Here is a 24,420-nt window from a genome sequence, read left to right on the forward strand (position 1 = left end):
AGCATCTCCAGCACTAGCCCCAAAAACACAGCCCCTACTTTTTATTTGGGTGCTGACCCCAACTTTTATTGGCCCAATAAATCTCTTCTACTCCAGCAGCAGCCCCAAAACAAAGCCCCCCAAATCCATATCAGCAGCCAATGACAATTGGGACCCGCGTGTCATTGAGCCATGCCTTTCTTCCCCTCATCCTCTCCACACACATAGGGCATGGATGAGCGGCAGGGGCAATGCAGTCGCCCATCGGAGGGAGGCGTGGTCGGGCCGCTCCGCGCGCGGCGGAGGGAGGCAAGGGAGGAGACGCCGGCCACGGGGGAGAATGGAGCCGGTACCAAGGCGAGCAGTGACCGGGCCTGTGCAGCGGCGCGGATGACGGCCGTGCCCGAGCGACGGCGGGGATGGGCGGTCGCACCTGCACCGGAGCCGCGATTCCTCGCCCACGCGGTGGCGGCGGAGCAGCGCGCCCGCATCCCCACGCGGTGGCGGTGGAGCAGCGCGCCAGCATCCACGCGGCAATGGCGGCGCCGGAGCAGGGTGCCCGCATCGATCTGGGCAGTCCCTGCGCCGCCGCATCCGCTGGAGGGGGTGGAGGGGAGAGTCGCCACGCTTGGAGGGAGACCGTGCCAGGCGGGGAGCATCCGCGCGGCGGAGGCGTAGCAGCACGCGCGGCAGAGGAAAGATTGGGGCCGGCCCCCATTCTTCCACCACAATGGGGTCTGGAGGGTAGATTTTGTTGGGCCAACAAATTTTGGGTCCGTAGTAGGGGCCCTGCTGGAGTTGAATTTTTGGCCTGAGACCCCATATTTAGTTATGGGGGCTCAAGTAGGGGCCCTGCTGGAGTTGCTCTTACATATGAGAGTTGTTAGATCAGCAATTTGCTTATTTGGCAGGTAATTAATAGAGATATAGAAACCACCGTCAATACATCGTTGGAACTGCCCTTACCCCGCCTCTCTTTTGTTCTTCATCTCTTTTTCTCCACCTCTCAGATTCCACTCCAACAAATCTGAGCCAACTCCAATTTTTCACCCTAGCGGCCTAGCCTCACGCACGCCGCCCTTCTCTATTGTAGCAGTTCGAACTAACGGTCGATTCCGTAACACGATTTCTAGCATGTTAGTAGGCTAGTACATCCTCGTAATAGTGTTGTTGGCCCAGATGATATGTGTGATTGTGCGGTTGCTACTATACCACATCTCGAAAATTAGATAGGTAAAGGTCGTCTTATGGTTTTTCACACTATAAATTAAATCTATAATATCTCTAAATCAACCCTTTTATATGAAGTCACGAGTCCAGAAGAGATGCTTGTGCCATCCTATTGGTACAGTGGGCCATAAGCAAAATTTAGATGCTATATGCCACATGTGTTGAGCCCACATGACACTGATGACAGAGGGGTGGGTGAAGCGATAGAGAGGCATTATCTTTGACCTAGGTGGAAACAAATATTGTCAACTATTTTTCAATCTAACATCAATGCATCTTAGCTCGAAAATAAATGTGCTGAAACAAAAAAAAACAGTCCTCTCTCGAAAAGTGAAGTTTCTTATTTTTTCGGTTAAAACAGATATTTTTAAAGTATTTTTTTTCCAAAATACAGTAGATACATGCACATAGTTCGCACGGTCCAGCATGGGGATGCATATTACCCCTAACGTTTTAAATTTAATAAAGCTTTTAAGTATTTGTAATTAAGTTGTTCGATGTTTTATAAAATTTAATTAAAATACTTGGAGCGTTTGGCTACTCCCGGTGGCGGTGGTTCGCTACCGTGGTGATCATCTTTTTTTTTTTTTGAGCGCTATCGTGGTGACCATCATGTGCTATAAGGGCATTAAACAGATGTAGGAATAGCTTCAATGATATTATCATATTACAGTAGTATTGCTGATGTTTCCTAGACACTTTCAAAAAAATTAATCGTTTGGTGTCTGTGTCTATGAAAGTTGACCAGAAGCACGGAAACAAGAAACTCAAACAACTATATACAAAAGATTTCTAAAATTCATGTGTTTATGACAACTAATAACAATTTCCATCTACTTTCCACTGCAGGGCATGGTATCACAAGGAGCAAAATCAGAACATGTAAGAAAGACACACACATATATATACAACCTAGCTTGAAAAAATCACGTATGTTGTATATACGTACTCACTCTGCACAGTGCACAAGCCCTAATATTGCAAAATGTTGAATCTTATTAATTGTTCTCACTGTCTATAGATGTAATAGCATCAACAACAAGTATGGCTTTCGTGCTCCTATTGTTTCTGGCATATCTTATGCATCACAAGAGAACCTATGGCTCATTCGTCTTCTGGAGAAAAGGATCATACATTTCGCCAAGAGTTGAAGCCTTCCTGCAAAGATATGGTTCTCTCCACCCAAAGGTTTACTCCTATATGGAAGTGAAACGGATGACTAAATCATTCACGCATCAGATAGGGCAAGGCGGATGTGGTGTTGTCTACAAGGGCAGTCTCCATGACGGCCGCTTGGTTGCTGTGAAAATGCTCAAGGAGTTGAAAGGGGATGATGAGCAATTCATGAACGAGGTAGCAAGCATTAGCACCACGTCTCATGTCAACATCGTGACTCTGCTAGGGTTTTGCGTACAAGGTTCCAAGAGAGCTCTCGTGTACGACTACATGACAAATGGTTCACTTGAGAGATTTATCTTCAGCAAGCACTTAGAGGACAAGAATTCTCTTAGTTGGGGCAAACTATTTGAGATTGTGGTTGGCATTGCAAGAGGACTAGAATATCTACATAGAGGATGCAAGACTAGAATTGTGCATTTTGACATCAAGCCCCACAATATCTTGCTTGATGAAAACTTTTGTCCGAAGATATCCGACTTTGGATTGGCGAAATTAAGTGTACAAAAGGAGAGCGCAATCTCCATTGGTGTAGCAAGGGGCACAATTGGGTACATTGCACCGGAGGTTTTCTCTCGACAATTTGGAGTTGTTAGTAGCAAATCTGATGTCTATAGCTATGGGATGATGATTCTTGAGATGGTTGGATCTACAAGAACCACAAATAATAATGATAACTGTGAGAGCAACGATGAGCTCTATTTTCCTCGGTGGATATATGAGAATTTGGATCAGTACTGCCTTGATGCTTCTGAGATGTCTATGAGTGATAGTGAGGTTGTAAGGAAGATTATTGTTGTTGGGTTGTGGTGTGTACAAGTGATGCCCATCGATAGGCCTTCAATGAGTCAGGTAATTGAGATGTTGGAGAGTGACCTAAAAGACCTTCAGTTGCCGTCCAAGCCTCTTACCTCTTCTTCGTAATGTTGAGCAGAGTGCACTCAAATTTGCTATTGCTTGTGTGCTATAAACTTTGAGGTTGTATATCCATCCAAATATGGAAAATATAATATAAATGCGAGGTCACTCACAGAATTGCATGGCTAGTATATCCTTCGATTTTTATATGACTTACAGTGAACTTTTCTTCTCTGTTTTTACTCATATGTTCTACTCTAATGTCCGTGGCTTTGTTAGTATTTGTTGTCAACTTGTCATCATAAGTAGTTATTCCATCACGAGTGATCTACGTGGTATATCTCTTTTTATTGGTTGGTTAATGATATAACCTCAAGCTACATAAATGTATGAACCTTACCTTGGTATAATAGCTCATGTCATCATGTAATTCACTGCGCCATAGGAATCTCTCAAACTTCACTTCGTCCTTGGTACATGGTAGTTGTGTTGTGGATCTGCTCCTTGCCGATGCAGATGTCTCTTAATAGTTCTCCAACGCTAGAGCCGTTGTTCCCGAGTCTCCTCGACTGCCATCTAAGGCGCGAAAGGTAGTGCACAAAGGGAAAAGCGCGAATGGAATGCAGGGGTGGGGGCGAATAGGAGGACACGAGGCGATGTGCACCAGATTCCCTTCACCACATGTGAATAAAATGCCTCCTTCCAAGTATATTGTCGAATGGTTTCCATGACGTAGGAAACAATGCCCGCACAGTTTCACCCCACATGAAACTCGTCCCCCCCCCCCCCCCCCCCCTCTCTCCTTATTTTGCAAAAATGAAATCCGCATTGGGACTAGCCTAATGCTGATGTAAGGTGAATTTACTCTTCATTGTATGAACGGGCATATATCATTTATCATTTGGGAAATGTGTCACTTTCATTGTATAGGGTACATTGCACCTGAGGTCTTCTCCAAGCAATTTGGAACAGTTAGTAGCAAGTTTGATGTCTATAGTTATGGAATGATGGTCCTTGAGATGGTTGGGGCAAGGGACAAACATATGTCATTGCGGACAATGAATCTAGCAGCCAATATTTCCCTCGGTAGATTTATGAACATTTGGATGACTACTGTGTCAGTGCTTTTGAGATTAATGGTGAGACCAGAGCTCGTGAGAAAAATTATTGTGTAGGTTTGTGGTGTATACAAATTATACCAACTGATCGTCCAACAATGACTAAAGTCGTCGAGATGCTAGAAGGAAGCACAAGTAATCTTGAGCTGCCACCAAAAAGTGATCCAGATTTGAAGATCAACAATATGTTACTAAATGCTATTGATTACTCGCAGTGTTGCTCGAGGGCAAATATGAGTTGAAGTTTGCATAATTTAAGACATTCATCACAGTATGTTTTTGGACTGTAAACTGTAAGCAGCATTGGGAATCTTTTAACCGCAGTGTGCTCGTACAACCTTGTGTGATGGTATTATTTGTGTCAGTGTTGCTACAAGTACAACTCTCTTCTGTGCCAATATGCACAATTCATTTGACAACTGCATTAAGATGCCTTTACATCCTTCGAAATACAATGCAAACTACAGATGACAAGTATAATCCCCGTTGACCACTCAGATCAGAACTACGTCGTATAATTCTTGAATACTTTTTTTTTAGAGTTCAAGGGTGGCCCCCGGCCTTTATATTGCAAAGACCAAACAGTTAGGCATCCATACAAGTTTTGTCAACCAGACCAGATACGGTAATACGCCAGAACTTGAAACAGCCGAAAAGCAGAAGAAAGAAAAGGCTATCAAGACAGCAGAACTACATCCCCCAGGCATCAGCAAGGCCTGCAAAGATGATCCATTTCCCATCCAAAGACACCTTCTCCATGTCATTAACGTCAACCAGCATCTCCTTTGCTTCATCTGGCAACCCAGCAGACTTCCTCCAGTCAATGCCAGATTGGTACAGGAGGCGCTCCCATTTGTTGTTGACTTGTAGTCTGTTCGGCTGGGCTTATATGATCGTATACGATCGTGGATTATAAACTGGAACAGTATTTTTCTCTCACACCAAACCAGTCAAACCAACTAGCAGTAAATAATCCACGATCGTTTACGACGAAACGTACAGGCCGTTGGTTCAGCCAGGCAGTCTGGGAGGCCTTGTGACAGCGGTCCTCAGTTTGTCCAGACATCTCATAATCTCTGTCACACTCTCCCTAGGACATAGCGAATTCCAATTCTGTAGCATGGTTGTTACCAGCACAAAACACGCCCGTCCTTCCAAGGATGACCCTGAAAACACAAACTGTTCCTCACTTTCCAAAGCCCCCACAGGGCCGCAGCACAGAAACTATTAGCAATCACAAACTTTTTATTACTCAACCACGAAGTACCTACAGAAATGAAATCTGATCCCACCTGTCTATTTAGTACCTCAGACTTAACAGCCCACAGCTGTTTGGCAACCACACACTCAAAAAATAAATGCTGAATAGATTTATCCTCTGAGCAAAACAAGCATGAGGGATCCTCAACTTTTCTCCTAATACTTAAGTTGTCTCTAGTCAGGATCTTGTTCTTGGATAACAGCCATAAGAAAAAATGGACCCTTGGTGGGATCTTTAAAGCCCAGACCGCAGGAACATGAACAGAGGTCACTCCTCTGAAATTAATGACTTTATACAATGATGGGGACGAATACACTCCCTGAGAATTAAATTGCCAAACACAGTTCTTGAATACTTGAATTGGTAACCGGACCATCAGGGATTTATAGGCGCAGGGGTTACCTATTGCCGAAGTCGGATTGGACAAAAAGGAGCAATGCAGTTCAGATGCCAGCAGTCGGCGTCGGCCGAACTGGTGCCGCCGCCTGGCCAATCATTGGGACTAGCCTAATGCTGATGTACGGTGAATTGACTCTCCGCTGTATGAACGGCATATATCATTTGGGAAATGTGTCACTTTCGTCTTGTAATATAATAAACCAATAATACAAGCTCGCCGGCCTGGCCAATCATTGGGACTAGCCTAATGCTGTTTTGCAATGTCCATCAGCCCATAACTCAAGCCAAACTCAGGAGCTTCCATACGAGATTGTCTTGCCATTTGCGAAGTATTCTACCTCTTTCTCCTTCCACACAATCTCTTACCGCTCAGCTTAACAATATACTAAGTGCGTATGCTAAAATTGTAGCGCAAGCCGTGTGCCACCTTCCATTCCACGATGCCCAAGCCCAACAAGCTTTCGCTCTCCGCTTAACTGCTCTGGGCCATGTCCGTGCTCGCCGCGGCGGCCTCAGACGATGTCAGAATCGCCGTGTACTGGGGCCAGGACGCCAGCGAGGGCTCGCTAAGGGACACATGCAGCACCGGCCTCTACGCGTACGTCAACATCGCCTTCCTCTCCACGTTCGGCGACGGCCGCGCCCCAATCCTCGACCTGGCTGACCACTGCGACCCGCCGTCGGGGGGCTGCGCGTCCCTCGCCACCGACATCTCCTCCTGCCAGTCCGCGGGCATCAAGGTGCTCCTCAGCATCGGCGGCTACAACCTGTCCTCGCCGTCGGAGGCGCAGGGCGTGGCCGCATACCTCTGGGACAACTTCCTCGGTGGCACCGGCACCGGTGCTCCCCGCCCGCTCGGAGATGCGGTGCTCGACGGCGTCGACTTCGACATCGAGGCCCCGTCCCGGTACTACGACGACCTCGCGCGGAACCTGACGTCGCTGTACAGGGGCGACGCGCGGGGCAGGACGTACATGCTCACCGCCGCGCCGCAGTGCCCGTTCCCGGACGAGTCCTTCGCGGCGGCGCTCGGCACGGGACTGTTTGACCACGTGTGGGTGCAGTTCTACAACAACCCACCGTGCCAGTACGCCCATGGGGACGTCGGTGCGCTGCGTAGCGCGTGGCAGCAGTGGACGGCGGGCCTGCCGTCCACGACCGTGTTCCTGGGCCTGCCGGCGTCGCCGGACGCTGCGGACAGCGGGTTCGTGGACGCGGACACGCTCGCCTCGCAGGTGCTGCCGGCGGTGGAAGGCGCGGCCAACTACGGCGGTATCATGCTGTGGAGCCGCTCCTACGACAAGGACACTGGATTTAGTGTGAAGCTGCAGGGCATCTTGCAAAACCGGACCTCAGATAAGAAAAGGAGAATCTGTATGTGGTCACTCAGTCAGAGATGACTCATTTGACAGTTCAGTTTCATGCCGTTTTAATTTTAACTCCCTGTTATCTGTGCAGATATAATAGTAGGAACAGCTGTCGCTGGCGTTTTGCTGCTGTTCTTGCTTATTTGCATTTACTTCCTCTGCCACAAGAAGAACCGTGGGACGCCACCTCCTGAGGAGGGATCAGGGACCCCTCCAGCTTCAAAAATAGAACTGCCTCAGCCAAAACAAAAACCTCAGCGTCTGAAATGCTACACCGATTCAGAGATTGAGAGGATGACAAAATCTTATGCTCACAAGCTGGGCCATGGCAGCAACGGTGATGTTTACCGTGGCAACCTCCGTGACGGCCGTCAGGTAGCGGTGAAGGTGCTGAAGAACAGCATGGGTGATGACAAGGAGTTCATGAGCGAGGTCGCGAGCATCGGCAGAATTTCCCATGTCAATGTTGTCCCACTGCTAGGAATTTGCTTGCATGGTCCGACAAGAGCTCTCGTCTACGAGTACATGCCCAACGGCTCCCTTGAAAGCTATGCGCTCAGCAACGATGACTCGGTGGAAGAGAATTACTCGCTGCGGCTGTACTGGGAGAAATTGTTTGACATAGCCATCGGCGTTGCACGGGGACTAGAGTATCTCCATGATATGGGCAATGACAACGCTGTGCATCTCAATGTGAAACCCCGCAATATTCTGTTCGATCAGGAGTTGCGTCCAAAGATATCTGATGTGGGCGTAGCAAACTTATGCTTTGGCAGAGAGGGCAAGAGGACTGGAGATCCGAGGGGAAGAGATGGCTATGATGCACCTGAGGTGGTGTCCGGGAATTTTGGCTCAGTCAGCAGTAAATCTGATGTCTACAGCTATGGCGTGATGGTCTTAGACACGGTGAGGGCGAAAAGGAGCATCAGTGTTGGCGCCGACACTAACAGCAAGTACTTTGCTCAGTGGCTGTATGAACACTTGGATCAGTTCTGCAACAGCATTTCTGACATCAGTAGTGAGACAAGGGATCTTGTAAAGAGGATGATCATAGTTGGGCTGTGGTGCATACAAACGGCACATACGAATCGGCCTTCGATGAGCAAAGCCGTCGAAATGCTGGAAAGTAGCAGCATGGACTTGGAGTTGCCAGTAAGGATCTCTTGAGGTATAAAAGGCATGGCTGTAACTCGTAGTAACATTGTTCATATCATGAGAAGTAGTGTATCCATGTTCTCCAAGAAAGAAATTTCTGTAAAATATTTTTCTAGAAGAGCTCAAATGGTGTCACTGACAGAGTACAAATGGTTTCAATTACCCAATCCTACAATCATATATGATGTATGTTAGTGGTTCTCGCTGTGCCTCTGTCTTTTCCTTCTCCTGGAGTTGTTAGTGGTTCCCGCCCGCTCGCCTTGCTTTTGGAGTGCCTGTTCTTGGTTGTATGGTGGCTTAGTAGGAGTAGTGGTGCTCTTTTAGCAGGCATGAGGCTGGGCATGTAAATACTTGTAATTCTTCTTCTTTTCCCCTTTTTATCGTCTAATAAAAAATGCGGCAAAGCTTTTGCCATTCTTTCTAAAAAAATATATGATGTATGATAACTCTACTTGAGGAACTATTTATGTGACTTGTTTGCCTTTCCTACCGAATAGGCAGAGCTCATGCCTTTACTGAACATTTCATCCTCAGCACATCTGTACTATCTCAGGGCAGTAAGGTGAACTCGGCAACAATTTTTGAAATCTTTTAAGAGAACAAAAGGTCCACAATTAGAGAGAAGATGATGAACAAGTTCAGATCATCTTACTGCAAGATAGCAACTGAACAGATAGTCACGCAACATAGGGATTAGTGCTACATAAGAGTACTGAAGATTAGCACACTTCTCTTAGGGACCCGTCTCACTACACGTCAAATGGTCTCAGAGACATACTGGTGAAATCTAAGTTTCTTAAACATATAGAACTACATGTCCCTCCTATATGTTGATGACATCGTCTTGACAGCTTTGTCCCCGGATTCATAATCTGGTCAAAGCTTTGCCAAAACATTAGAATCACCTACCGCTCAGTGGTAGGAAGGCTTATCACTCCAGGAAGGAGCAGAACAAGATTTCTGTCTATCTTATTGCCTTCCAAGCAATCCTACCTCTTTGCTTTCTGATTTCACCTTGCATTGATCTCTTGAATGCAGACTAATCGTGGAACTAAACTAAGGTGCTTAATCGTGGACCATGGTGTTCTTGCTTGATTTGTTGTCTTTACAAATGATTGCAGATTATGAGCTGGTTTTCTTTAGCTCACCATAATCCAGATGAAAAACTTATCCAAGGGGTTTGTGAGCATCCTGACAAAATTAAAGGGTAATTACTTTAATCTGAGCAACACTTGAACGCTTTTCCCCTACGCAGCTCGGGGTTCTTGCTGTACCTGCACAGGCACGTCTTCTGCTCCCTGAGCTTGGCGCAGCACTCACCGGACGGGGCCGCGCCCAGGATGAACGCCGGGACGCACGGGCGTAGCGCCAGCGGGTCGCACCTCGGCGTAGCCCGACACACCATCGTGCAGCAGGGAGCGGCGGCGATTACGGCTACAAGGAGCAGAAGCTGCACCGCGTTGGAATGGCTCGTTGCGGGGCAGCCCTGGTTGTGTTGCTGAAACGGATCGGATACGGACGGATATTACCGATATTATATTTGTTTTTATATTTTTGTCCAGATTCGGATTCGAATACGGATAGTGTCAACTATGTCGGATAGGATACGATTGGATATCGACATCATAAATATGCGATTTGAGTATTCGGATACGGATACGGTATCGGATGTTGGATATCCGGACTCGGATACGGACAGATCTCAACCCCCTCTAAACGGATTCGGTTTCGAATACGGTTGGAAAATATCCGTACCGTTTTCATCCGTAGTTGCTGCTATCGCGGCTGGAAAGTGAAGATTGGAATGGCTTGGGGCTAGAAGAGAGGGTGCTAGTGGTAGGGTATTTGAATGGGCATGTTCGGCTTACTCTATATTCGTTTTTTTCGATTTTTTTTTAGTCGAAACAGTAGTTTTCTCTCACAATAATTCAGCCGGAACAGTGTTTTTCAGCCAGTTTCAGCCAAAATTCTGCCAGCCGAACGGAGCCAATGAGTCTGTGTCCTGGACAATCGTGTGTTTTAGCAGAAACCAGCACACGGTTGCTGGCTGCAAGAAAAACACACGATTTCCAATAGAGACAAATCTGTGTGTTTTAGCAGAAGCTAGCACACGGTTGTTTGCTAGCCCTAGAACACTCTATTTCATTCAGAGACAAATCCGTGTGTTTTAGGTACCTATAGCACATGAATTGTTCCACCTTTAGATGTAAATCCAACGGTTGTTCTGTAACAGCAAAAGAAAACCCACGCAGAGCAGATCTAGATGTAATTTTTGTGCAGTTGAGAGTAAAATAGTAGAGCCGAACAACTGCGGAGCCCATAATAAAAGCCCAAAAGCAGAAATCGATAGGAATATATCACATATACTTGGAAAAGAAGAAAGCAAAGAAAACAGATCTGCTCTGCGTGGAAAAGGCTCTGCTCTGCTCACGCGGAGAAGGGGTAAGGGGCAGAAATATGATTGCAAACAAGAACAACAGAAAATTTAAAGAAGAAGCACTACAAGTTTGATTCATACCTCATCAGTCAAGGTTAGTAGAACAATCTTTTGAATCCAATTTTCTAGCATTCCAATTTCTCTGAAGAAGTAAAAACGAAGAAATTAACAGATTAGATGAGAAAGACTAGGAGAACCTAGATCCATAGAATATGTAATCATGAGACCTTACACATTTAGCATGGCTAAGATGGCCCGCTACTTGTGCTTGCTCCAACAGCAGGGTGTGGCCCTGGTTTCTAACTTTGCACAAGGAGCAGATCCAGCACTGGTTGTAATTGTGGTCTAAAGGCTACAAACAAGCCTATTTCAGATCCTGCTAATTTCCTACATTGCATGACACAACAGAGAGCATGAGATAAGAGCAGCATGTATCAGCAATCCAACTATTTAGATGCTGCTAGCTTCTGTAATTAAAGCACCCAACTATTTTAGATCCTGCTAGCTTTTGCAGAATCTTAGATGCAAATTAAGTGTAATGCATTATATTAATGAAATTACTGAACACAGATATGAAAATTGCATATTTCAAATAGTACAAATAGTATGCGTTCTTAATGCAATTAAACTATAAATTTATATTAATACATATACAATATGGTGGAGCTCATGAATGTGTAAATAGAGAGAATGACAAACTGCTCAATGGCCACACAAGCATGACCAAAAACCTTGATGACACATACCTGCACATAATTGATGCTCCAACTATTGCTTAGCTGTCTGCATCACCAACACTATTTTACAATAATATAAGTATGTAAATATCAGAACCAAGATTTCAACATAATAAGAGTACAGATTCAAGAAGGATACTAAAACTGCATACTGATTCTTTATGATGCTCCAGCTTTCTCCTAATGACATCATTTATTTCTAAATACAGGTATACAATAGGGCAAAATTGAGACTGCAGTAGGAAGTAGTACATATCACTTAAACTATGGATGAGCATAACTTGTAGGTAATATAAATGTCAATAATTAAGTTTTGGTTTATGAAAATCTATTTTACATAGACTTACTAGAATACAAGTGAATCCTTCTAAATTTAGCATTGCTAATTGTATGTCATCTATTGTAGGTGACATATACTTATACACATGCAAGTGAAAACTCAGAGCCAAACTTTGATCTCACAACAACAGATGGAATAAAAAAGTGGTAAGAAGCACTAGAATTGACGTACCAGACTAGCCAGGTACTAGATTAAATATTGCTTCAAATAATCATTTAATCAGTGCAACTAGACAAATGTCAAGAAGTATATATGTTCAAATAAATGCAAGGCGGAAAGAATGCATTTGCAAATTCTATGTTGACAAATCTATGAGACATCAGTTACAATGACAGAGATGAGCATAGTAGGAACACCAATTATGATGTAGAAATACTTAATGGATCTGATGTCGACCTTTCAAATACCTACAGATACAAAAGGTGAGCAAATCATTGCCTAGTTTCAAAAATGCTAAGATAAAAAGGTCGTTTGCCAACTAAAATATATTTCAATGTAGGGAGGCTTCACTGAACTTATGATGGAACAGATCAGGAACTCTCAGGAAGATAATCAGACTGACTGGAATACGTAGGTAAAATTTATATTACCAGCACTATTCGCCTAAACGGTCGTTTAGCCCGTTTAAACACCGTGTAAATGCTACACGGTGGTGCGCTGTTTCCGTTTAATCACCCGTTTACCCCGTTTAATTGACCGTTTAGCCCGTTTAATGGGACGTTTTGCCCGAATAATGGCTAAATGGTAGGTGACCAACTGTTTACCGTTTAACGTTTAGGAAAACATTGATTACCAGTATACAAAAATTACAATTCAGACATATGTAAATTACACACATATGTGCAATGTAAATTCAGCATAACAGGACTGTAATTTCAATGCTTCATTATAAACTGTACAGCAACATGAAGAGATGCAAGGATCATTAACAAAGATGATACTTGGAAATGATAGGAATGATGTAAAACTATATTATATATGCTTGTCAAACTAGTTGTGTTATATTATAAATGGTAACCATTCTCATTATCAAACAAATAAAATAGAATATGAGCCTTGAAGATCTGGATAGAATCTTTGGACCACAAACTGATTGGTCAATATCAGAGTCAAGGTTGTCATATGAGGTAGATACAAACAACTGAGCCAATTTGATTATATTTATGAGCAATACAAATATGTACTGGCATCAAAGTAAAACTTATCTTTGCAAAAATAGGATGGAGAAATGGCAATCGTCGCTGATGATGATGGAGCAACGACAAGCATAGCTAATGATGATAGATCTAAAATTCAACAATACTATTGGCAAACTGATGTATTCAATAACATGAACATTGATGAGGTACATAAAAATGATCTCTTCAACTATTTTAGTCCACACTAAAAAAATTATTTGTATTATAAATGACATTACTCAGAAACTAAGACTGTTGCTAATATATTTACCGGTGTAGCATGAAAATCAAGATGATCAATCAACAATAGGAGAAAATGACTTGAGGATCATAGCAACAGAACCAACAAGTTCAGATATTACATCAGCTATAACATATGATAATGAGCATGTAAATGGCAGCCAGGAAATGATGGAGGAAGAGATTGAACAATTCATAAAAAATGAGCAGGTTGCAGCATCTGAAGGCAACTATGCACCAATCAACAACAAGTACACCCCACAACTATCGATGGAATTTAAGACTAGACATGATGCTCACCATTTCTTCAACTTCTATGCGTTCCTAGCCAGATTTCAAGTTGCCATAACACATACGACAAGAACTCAAAGTAAGAAGAGAAATAATGAGGTAGTCAAAGTGACAATGAGATGCAATCGTCAAGGAAAAGAAAAGGAACAAAAGTCTTTAGAGCAAGAAGAAGCTGAAGTAGACAAGGATGTTGGAAAGAAACCGGTAAGGAGAAGGAAAACAAATGTTCAGCAGAAGTCAGATTGTCCTTGTGTTATGATGGTGAAAGAAGGAGTTGTATGGAAGATTAAAACTCTTGATTTGGAGCATAATCATGAGCTATGCCCTGGAGACAGGGATCATCTATTTTCTGGTCATAAGTATATGACAAAAATAGAAAAAGGACTTATCATGACTCTGAACGATAACAATATCCTGACTAGGAAGATGGTTTCTATTCTATCATATCTAAGAGGGGGACTTACAGCTCTATCGATGAAAAAGAAAGATATCAGCAACTATAGGACAAAGCTGAATAGAGAAGTTAAAGGATCAGATATGACACAAGTACTGAATTATTTCAGAAAGAAACAAACTAAGGATCCGTCTTTCTTTTGCAAGTTTGATTTAGATGAGGACAAGAGAGTGAGAAACTTGTTTTGGACAAACTGTTCTTTTATGAAATATTATGCAGATTATGGAGAATGTGTAAGTTTTGACATGATATATATGACCAACCGATACAACTTACCTTTTGCACCATTTGTTGGAATCACAGGACATGGGCAAAGTTGCCTTTTCGGATGTGCTTTCCTGCATGATGAGACAGTGGACACTTTTAAGTGGGTATTTCAAACTTTCCTTGAAGCAATGGGAGGAAAACACCCTCAAACGATCATCATAGACCAAGACATGGCAATGAAATCAGCAATAGAGCAAGTCTTCATAAACACAAAGCACAGAAATTGCTTGTTCCACGTAAAGACCAAATGCTACAATAAGAATGTCATGGTGTTTGCAGCAAACGAAGGACTATATGAAGACTTCTAAGATACAGTGAACAATAGTCTAACAGTGGAAGATTTGAACGACTTTGGAAGAGAATGATTGAGGAAAGAAACCTTTAAGTAAATAACTACTTTTCTAAAATGTGGGAAATGAGGAAACGGTTTATCCCGGTCTACTACAAAAATGACTTCTTCCCTTTCATACAAACCACATCCAGGAGTGAGGCAACAAATGCTAGGTTTAAAGATAATATAGGGCCAACCTATAGTATCATTAGCTTTCTAAAAGAGTACAATCGGATTGTTGATACCATAAATCGAGCAAAAAGGCTGGAGGATAGCTATAGCAAGCAAAAAAGGCCAAAGGAATTTATATTTGGCTACATAATAGAGCAGCAAGCATAACAGCTATACAACAGAAACATATTCAAAAAGTTCCAGCTATAACTGAAGGCAACATTAAGGCTGAACTACAGGGAAACCAAAGATGGGAAAACATTTGAGGTGTGGCAAAAAAGTAACCAGATTCAGGAGGTTCATAGGTTTAGGAGATATACAGTAAACACTGACCTAACAGAAGATGAAGAAGAATTTACCTGCATATGTGCAAAATTCAGCAAAGATGGGATACTCTGCTCTCATATCCTAAAAATAGTCATTGAAAAGAAAATCTGCATAATTCCAGACAGATACTTCTTAGACAGATGGAGAAAAAAGATATGAAGATACATGTTGAAAGACAAGAAGAAAAAACAGTTGCAACAAGCTCATTGTTGAGATTCAACATATTATCCAGGAAGTCAATAATACTAAATTCAAAAGGATCAAAAAATGAGGAAGCTATGGAATATCTTATGGTAGAATTCGACAAGATGAAAATTAATTTAGATAGAATGTTATCTGCTCAGCAAATAGGTGAAGCACAAAATGACCAGCAAGGAGAAACTATAGTAGTACAAGCTGGAGATCCACAGACTGAAATAGATGATCTAGAAAGAATTCAGAGAAAGAAAAGGCCACATAAACCTGTCAGAATGAAGACACATATAGAACAAATAAAGATGAAACTGGTGGCAGCAGAAAAGAAAAAAAGAAGAAAACAAATGACACAAATAGTGTAGGTAAAAATTTTGAGTACATACAAATAGAATTTTAGTACATACAAATAGAATTTGAATACAAATGCAAAAATTCTTATTTATGTGAACTAATAATGTTTTGTAGGCTCCCCAATGAAGCCAAAAAGAAAGAAGAGGAAGGAAACATCAAATGGTAGCATTGATCACCACGCAACAGAACACTGAGGACATGGTAATCAAAGATGATCAACAGAAGAAAAGCAAAATTTATCAATCAGAAGAAGGGATGCAGTCAAATTCAATGGCCAATTAATTTATGTAATTTATTTAATAAATAGGATGTTATATTCTTAAATTAAATTATGTCCAGAACTACAATTGCATATGCTGAGAACTAAAATTTTAGTGCCCAGTAGCTGGAAATTACATTGTTGGTGATTGCAATTATGTAACCGAATGTTTTATTTGTCTCAGAGGACAAAAAATTAGTGTGTGCTGGCACAAATCACAAAAAACAAACTTTAATATGTGTTAGCACAAATCACATTAAACAATTTTTTCTATGTAAGGACAATGACAAAAATGAGATGTGCGTTGGCACAAATCAGAATTATCAAAGTTCATGAAGTGTTAGCACAAATCACAAGAGACAATTTTTTTCTATAAAAGAACAAGGATAAAAACTTGTGTATGTTGGCACAAATCATAAAAAATAGATTTCAACATATTTTAGCACAGATCACAAGAGACAATTTTTTTTCTATGAAAGAACAAGGACAAAAAAGAGATGCGTGTTGGCACAAATCAAAATAAATAGATTTAAAAATGTGCTAGCACAAATCACAAATGATATTGACTTGTAATCACTTGTCAGAAAGACTAATATTGACCTATATACATAGTGCACTGCAAATAATATATAGTCACACAGAACAAGTAAATGAAAGAACACATACAAAACTATATAACTTCAGGAAAAAAGCAACTTCCTCAAACAAGTTGCTGCTCCTGATAAGAGTTCCACCTCTGAGGGCGAACTTCCTCCATTGGTAATTAAAAACAACCAAATATTTACAACAAGTGATGGGAGAAAGCATGTGTCAATATAACATACAACACATTTAGTAAAGTATATCATGCTCAAACTAAAAAAACATAATGCATGTAAGATCACTAACCGGATCAGACCGTCATCTTTACAAGAACAAGAGGGACCTCCACAACCCTCAAGCTTGTCCTTGTCTTCGCTATCAAAGGTTACTACACTGACACATAGTGGACAAAAAAGACATACTAACATAGAAGGACATAAACTTAGAATAATGGTAAAAAATAGTTAACATCAAGCATCCAAACAAACCATCCAACCAAATATTATCATCCACTTTAGTTTAGCCTCTTGACTGTAGATTAATATTTACAACCATTTGAGCACCAACTATTCTCATCAACGTAGTTGCTTCTTTACAAAGTACCATGCACTCATAGCATGAACCTACACACTACATGACAGGAACCTAGACACAAGATCTAAACACAACACGCAGGTCATGCTCTCTTATAGTACTATTCGTAGACCTAAGAAAAAAATATTAGAAACAACTATCAATTGAGTACATGATGGAACAATACACAAAGTGACATTGCAACTAGTATTACCTCAGCATCATATTTTATCACTTTAGATCGACCATCATCAGAACTATTGTATTCATTGAAAATCATGTCATTGACGTACTTGATACGAAGATGCATAATACCAGCTTTAGAAAACTTGTCCATCAAATAAACATTTAGTTCCCAAAGCTCTAGATTCTTCATCGCAAAGATACCACTATCATTGCTAAAGCTGAAACAAGATATGAGAAAGGCAAGACATAATATTATAAGCACCACACAAAATGATATGACCTAAAAAATTACAAAAAGACTGTACATTACCTACTTCTCAGTCTACTGAGGTACATCTACATAGATAACTTCATATCCATGGAACCCAAAGTTAATTTGAACAACTTCACTCTAGATTGTGGTCAAGTTTGGTATCTAAAAGTAGGTAGAGGAAATAATTAGAGTGCAGATATATATTTTTTCTTATTTGAACAAAATTTCACATTGCATTCAAACAAAATGATGTGAATCCATATGCTGCTACTACTTACAAATACATCACAAATAGCTTTATGAAAATGTGAGTCTGCTCCAAAATGTAGAGTACAGGAATCCAAGATTATAATCAATCTTCGAGTGATATACACAAAACCACATACCACCGATCATGGAAGATAATTGGAAAATAAAGCTAATAAAATAATACAAAATGAAAAAGAATGGATTATTAGCACAACTACAATGCACATAGCATATGTGGTAAAGCTTAAAAAATTAAAAGGATGTGTTGCTCACATATTGGATGTATGCTAATGACCTTGCACGACCAGCACCCTTAAAGCATTTTAGTGCATTATCATATAGCTCCTTCTCCTTGCTATCATTAGGACTGTGATTTCTATTAAAATAGTCCTACAAAAACAAATTGGTTAATATTATTTTATTTGATATAGCTACCACATGTAATTAAGAAAAAAAGAAATAAATGACACTTACACCAACTTTAGAGAAGAAATAATGCTTGTAAGAATTCTTAGGGTGTTTCCTATGGAATAACAATCTACACAAAGCATTCACTACAAAGTAATGGACCTTTCCTTGAGGCTTAAGAGAACTTGCAAGTGCACTTAATTTCACAACCACTTGCCCATAATCGATTACTGTAATAATGAAACAAATGAAAACATTTTATAATTACTTGATTCAAGTGTACTCAAGAGTGGTGAAAATGCTAAGGAGGTTGTAAACATTTAAAACTTACTTGGAATGTTTAGTTTCTGCCATCTTCAAAACAACCTCATATACGTTAGTTTCAAGTATGGACACTGTTATCTTCGAATGAGGCATCATATAAGGGCTCAACTTGTATTTGCTTGGGATCACTGTCCTCCTAGGACGATGAACAACCAACTTTGCATTACAAGAGTACCAAGGACCTTGGTTTGAAAAGGACTCAGAGTCATCTAATAAACCATTGCTTCCCATACTTTTTGCAGAAATAGAAGTCCCACCTCAATGGGATGGAAGAGGTGTAGGTGCCTGCAAAATCAGGAAAAAACATAAAGTTGCTCAAAAATCATAAAGTAAAAATTGACATAATAGGGTTCATACTATTTCATTCTATTCTCCAAATACCTAACAAACAAGCACACAAACAAACACGGCTGAGAGGTATAAAGAAGGGGACAACAGAAATACTTCTATTGCCTTTATTCTCAATATATATGGCACTAGTACCGCTAAGGTACACTAGAGTATGGACAAACTACAACTACTTGTACTAGCTATTACATGGCTAAGAGCAGCCCCTAACTACTAACAATTGTCCTTCCACTACCATGGCTGTAGCAAAAGCAAATCAGCAGATTATCTCACAAGATAATTGTTCCAAAATGATTAAACTAGAAATGCCAATTTACAATGTCATAGTGTTCTCCAGAAGGGCTGATTGCAGCTAGAGGAACAGGAGCAGTTGAATCTTCAGCAGTCACAGAATAATCAGTAAAAGGTAAAGACTCCATATGGAGAAGGTCCTAATCAAAAAATACTACCATATTAATTACAGAAAAGAGAGAAAAGAGAACACAAGATATGTCACAATACAAAATTGATCCAATCTAGTAAACAAGCTTATAGTTTCAACATTGTCATTTCTTTCGGTCTCAACAGTTTCCTGATTGCCCACATTACCGCCTCCACCAAATGGATTAGACCTCATCCGGTCAACAAACGTCCAACCCTCTGATGCATGGCAAAATTGGAAGTGGAAGCTGCTCTCAAATTGAACCTATCAAAAAGTGAAAGTAAATCAGGTGCTAGTATAACAAATAAGACAAACATATTAGAACCACGATTTTACAAAGAACAAGTTACAAACATATATTAGCAAGTAAATCAGGTGCAAACATATAAAAAAGTAAATTAGGTGCACGTAAGGTCAAACATACATTTATAGGGACACCTCCATGGCATATATTAGCACCATGATTCTAATTTGAAGTAGAAGTTGTTTTCAGCTGCAGCAACACATACTAAATAAGTACAAAAATGTATATACATATAATATGATGATTTACCAAGGGAAGAATAGGAAATGGCAAAAGCATGTACCACATAATTGACTTTTTGATGCATGTCATTGGATACAGCACGTCGAATCACAGATATCACTCGATCAATAGAACAAGCTATACCAGATACTAGACCGACAGGATGCCTCAGTTTAGGGTCTTCAACATAATTTCCTAAATCATCCTCAAAATCAAACATTCTAAAAGATGGTGTGCTAGGACTATTAAAGTATGGAGCCTTCTTCATACAAGGTTTCTCAACAGGTGCTTTCCCTGCTTAATTAAATATTAAAATGGTAAAGAAAGTTGAAACTTACAGGTGACAAGAACAGATATTGCACATGTCAAATACCATAATTGCAATATTTCAAATGTGCAATTTACAGCTAATAAATGTGCAATCCAAAAATAGGTACTAACAAGTATGATCCAAAGTAGGAACTGTATTTTCAGCCAGTTGAGTTTCTTTTGAATGGCAGGGAATAGTTTTTGGTTTTGAAACATGCAAATTAGGACTAGAAGCAGTTTGGACATTCTTCACTGCACATAGACCATGATCACTATGGTTCAGAGAACCAATATGATTCCTTCTACTAGACGCTTCTCCTCCATAGACACCATGCCCAAACATGTGTCTTGTTTGTATCATAGATTTGTTAAACATTTTTTCATGAGTAGGACAAACCTAGAGCCTTCTCAACCGTATCCGTCGAGTGTCCAGCAGCTCCACTAGTTCTTTCACCTACCTGAACAATGACAAACAGATGGAATAAGTTGCATGGGCAAAATAAAAAGGGGGTCTGTTGTTCATAAGTGCATGGGCAAAAAGCACAACATAAAAACAATGTGAGTCTGCTCCAAAACATAGACTAGAATGAAAGATCATGGTAATAACAAAAACAATGCAAGTCTGTTACCTTTGTTGAATCAAGAGGTATGTCCACGGTCGCACCATGATCATTGTAGAAGCCAGCTGGTTCATGAGGAAGAGGTGGCATCCGAGAATTAGAAGCAGCAGGTACACTTCCTTCCTGCAGAATAGATAGCAATATGAAGATCGGTCAAATAATAGTTAAAGAAAATAGGTGGAAGATTAGAACCAGCTAGAAGCTTGGTTTACATTTGCTAAAAGATAATAAAAAACTATGGCCCTAAAGCTCTGAATTGATAGTACTGTAAGTGTTAGGTGGAGCACATCAAGGACCAACAGAGTCGCAAACTCATGATGCAGGAGCACAAGTAGTCACATGCCAATTTGCTGAGGAGAAAGAACTTCGGCAAAGACCTAATGCTACAAACAGCCCTCAATTCCCCTATGCCATTAATAACTCACCACCAAAAAAATATGCAGTCAGCCCTCAATTCCCTTATGCCATTAGCATATTGTATCTTATGTAATATTGATGCCAACAGCACTATGTGTAAATTCCCCCATAAAATAAGTTTTCACACATGCACTACAATGAGTAGGTCCCTAACATAACCCCACAAATCCACGGCTGCCAACCCCACACCCTCGAACCCAAGCATCAAATTCTATGTTTAAGCATCATTACTCCCTTGAAAACCTCAGAACAACAAATACAAGCACTGCCATGGGGGAATTGGACTTGTCTAGCACTCAATATCTAGCTGCTGGCCTCTACTAGTCACTAGAATGGAGACTTTTACCATACTGATCATTGAAGAATAGACATTTAAAGATAGCAAACAGCACAAACCCTAAAAAAGCGAATACCAAACAGCAGAAAAATGCTACAACCTATGCCTATAAAGTATTTTGTAGCACTATCTACAAATAGCAGTGAGGTGCACACACAGAAAAAATAGGAACAGGGAAACACAGAAACTCACTTTTAGTTCAAGCTTCTGACGTTTACTTGCAGCATTAGAAATTATGACTGGGGCTTCTTCAACAACTACAGGATTATCCTTTGTACCTCCAGTTCCAGTATGATCCAGCACACTTGCCTAAAATTCAAAAATACATTATTTAGGGAAATAATTTTAAACTAAAATCACTATTCTAAACACAATTACATAATCAACAAAAGAAAATTTTGAATAGAGATGATCCATCAATTTAGAAAGTACAAAACTAAAGGAAAATGAATAAGATGTAGGAACATTGACCTCAGCATCATCTTTTCTGCAACTGAGAGGGGATTTTCCAAGACGTTGAGATAGTCCATGTCGAGTCCTAAAAGCTACACTATCAGGACTGGAAGTTTGTGATGCATAGTTTTTCCTCTTCCTCTTCTTTCTACATGAATCTACAGCTAAATCTGCACCTGAAAATATTCATAAGAGTACGAACAAGGCAAACAAAGTTAACTCAATGCTGAAACAAAGGTATAGATCACTTCATGTACCTTGAACTGATGAGTTATTGGAAGGAATAATTTCAGTTGGCTGAGAAACAACACAATTATCACTACCAAAAATATTGTATGCACTATCTGAATCAACTTTTTTAGCCATGAAAACTTCATCATTAATTTTAGTAGCAACAGCCATTGTGGGATCCACATCTTCCACATTAACTACAATAGCAACAGCCAATGTGGTATCAAAAACATCTTCCACAATTGTATGAGTTGAACTAGCAGACATTGGGGCTTCATAGTTATGAGCCATTGCATCATTATCTTTGTCACTAACATTGGCTAGAGAAGGGATTTCGGCAGCAGAATTCTCAGGCAGTGGATCATCATCAACTGCATGACCATGATGCTTTTTCATGTACTAGAACATTGAGATGACAAGTTTGTCAGGGCTCCTGAAACCATGCGTTGTGTGATGTTCTTGAAAAATGCCACACAAAGCTTCATTGTCCTATCATGTCAAATTAATAGTACCATATGAATCATGCAAAGTTCAATATGGAGGCTGGGTAACAAAATATTGCTGATTCTATATATTAAAATAGCAATGAACTAAACCAGTAATTTATTCACAAATATTAAACTAAATGAAATGCTCATGAACATACTGAACAAGGCACCTACTTGTTCATCAAATAATCTACAATCAGTATACAGAGAATCCCTAAAAGAAGCACAAACATCAACCGATAATAAAGATTCAGCATCACAAGTTTCCTCAATAGATTTGACCTACACAAAATATATTACATTTAGTCAGACAGTAATCTAAACAAGAACAAAACAAACATGGCAACACTCATAAAACCACAAACCAAGACTTATCGGATGCTTTCCAAACTTATCAGCAGAGACACAATCATATGAAACATATTTTTTTATCATAGAACCTTTCCAACACAAAATTCTTGGCAAATTTGGGGGAAGCTGGTGATGAGATCCGAAGTTCAGGAGGTTTAGATAGTAAGCCTACAAGAAATTACAAAGTGGTCAGTAAATACATTACATATAGATGACAAAAAGTAATTGATAGGAAAACAAGCAATGGAAAAAAGACATACCACAAAGAAGTATATGCAGCCACCAATTGTCCTTTGCTTTTTTCTGTATAATGATATTGAAGCAAACAGCCATTCAAATACAAACTTGGACTAGTCCCAATTTTTCACAGTCGAAACATCAATCAAAGCACCTAGATACTTGGGGCTGGGAAGAGTACTTGAGTTTAGGCATAGGAAAGTTGACAATGCAACAACCATGAAGTATCGGAAGATGTCATCATCAGACAAAGTGTTGCCTACCAACTTCTTGCCAAAGGTCTTGATGAGGGGCAAAGAAGTCTCATTGATTTCTTTAAGAAAATTGGCCTTTGCAGACTCATCTTTCTATTGCCTGATGTCTTCACCACCAATTGGAATCCCTAAGAATATGTGAACTAATTTTGTAGAAAAGGAACTATTTTGCCTCCAAGTATATCATAATAGTTGACATCGACTTGATTTGTAATCCATTGGACAAAGTTTCTAGGCACTGAACATCCATCATACTCAAGCAAGATCCCAAACCCATGATCCCTGATGATCTTTTTGTTACACTCATCCAATTCTCTTATCTTCTCTCCAAAATACTTGTTATTGCACCTGCTTCCTACTTTAGCAGATGAACTCTCACCAGCAGTTGATTCTCCTTTACTGGTGCCTTTAACATCTCTAAGATTCTAAAAAACCGATGAAAAACTAAGTTTCTAGTTATGAAACTAATCATCAGTTCACTAAACATGGTGTCAAAAAAAGCACATGCTACTGAATTTACTTTTCCAGCACGCTTCTAGACTTCAGAACATCGTGATTTCCCTTTCTTCTCAATAGACTTAACAAACTAGAAAAACAACATCAATAGTTAGTTCATAAAAAACATAGTGGCATGGACTGATTCTAGTAACTTAACTACGAGAGAATAATAATGTTTTCCTAAATGGTAAACGGTCTTTACACGGTCGCCCTTTGTTTAGCGTTTAGGCTGTT

General features: G+C 40.4%; 2 protein-coding genes across 2 annotated transcripts; both read left to right on the top strand.

Annotated features, from left to right (window-relative positions):
* The first annotated feature begins 2,424 nt into the window (after positions 1–2,424).
* LOC136460884 (LEAF RUST 10 DISEASE-RESISTANCE LOCUS RECEPTOR-LIKE PROTEIN KINASE-like 2.5) lies at positions 2,425–4,603 on the top strand. Its single transcript, XM_066460419.1, has 2 exons — positions 2,425–3,196; positions 4,419–4,603. The coding sequence occupies exons 1-2, from the start codon at positions 2,425–2,427 to the stop codon at positions 4,601–4,603; spliced, it is 957 nt and encodes a 318-aa protein (XP_066316516.1).
* Positions 4,604–6,481: 1,878 nt separating this feature from the next.
* LOC136458750 (LEAF RUST 10 DISEASE-RESISTANCE LOCUS RECEPTOR-LIKE PROTEIN KINASE-like 2.4) lies at positions 6,482–8,767 on the top strand. Its single transcript, XM_066458689.1, has 2 exons — positions 6,482–7,395; positions 7,480–8,767. Exons 1-2 carry the CDS (start codon positions 6,510–6,512, stop codon positions 8,553–8,555), a joined length of 1,962 nt encoding a protein of 653 aa, XP_066314786.1. The 5' UTR covers positions 6,482–6,509; the 3' UTR covers positions 8,556–8,767.
* Positions 8,768–24,420: the final 15,653 nt, after the last annotated feature.

Source organism: Miscanthus floridulus, chromosome 6, assembly GCF_019320115.1.
Source record: "Miscanthus floridulus cultivar M001 chromosome 6, ASM1932011v1, whole genome shotgun sequence".
In the NCBI taxonomy this organism is placed as follows: Eukaryota; Viridiplantae; Streptophyta; class Magnoliopsida; order Poales; family Poaceae; genus Miscanthus; species Miscanthus floridulus.

Excerpts from the sequence above, each read along its gene's own strand:
- LOC136458750 (XM_066458689.1), top strand. The coding sequence starts at position 6,510 with ATGTCCGTGCTCGCCGCGGCGGCCTCAGACGATGTCAGAATCGCCGTG. Across the intron at positions 7,396-7,479 it reads AGATAAGAAAAGGAGAATCT|ATATAATAGTAGGAACAGCT; the intron begins GTATGTGGTCAC and ends TTATCTGTGCAG.
- LOC136460884 (XM_066460419.1), top strand. The coding sequence starts at position 2,425 with ATGACTAAATCATTCACGCATCAGATAGGGCAAGGCGGATGTGGTGTT. Across the intron at positions 3,197-4,418 it reads TATTGTTGTTGGGTTGTGGT|GTTTGTGGTGTATACAAATT; the intron begins GTGTACAAGTGA and ends ATTATTGTGTAG.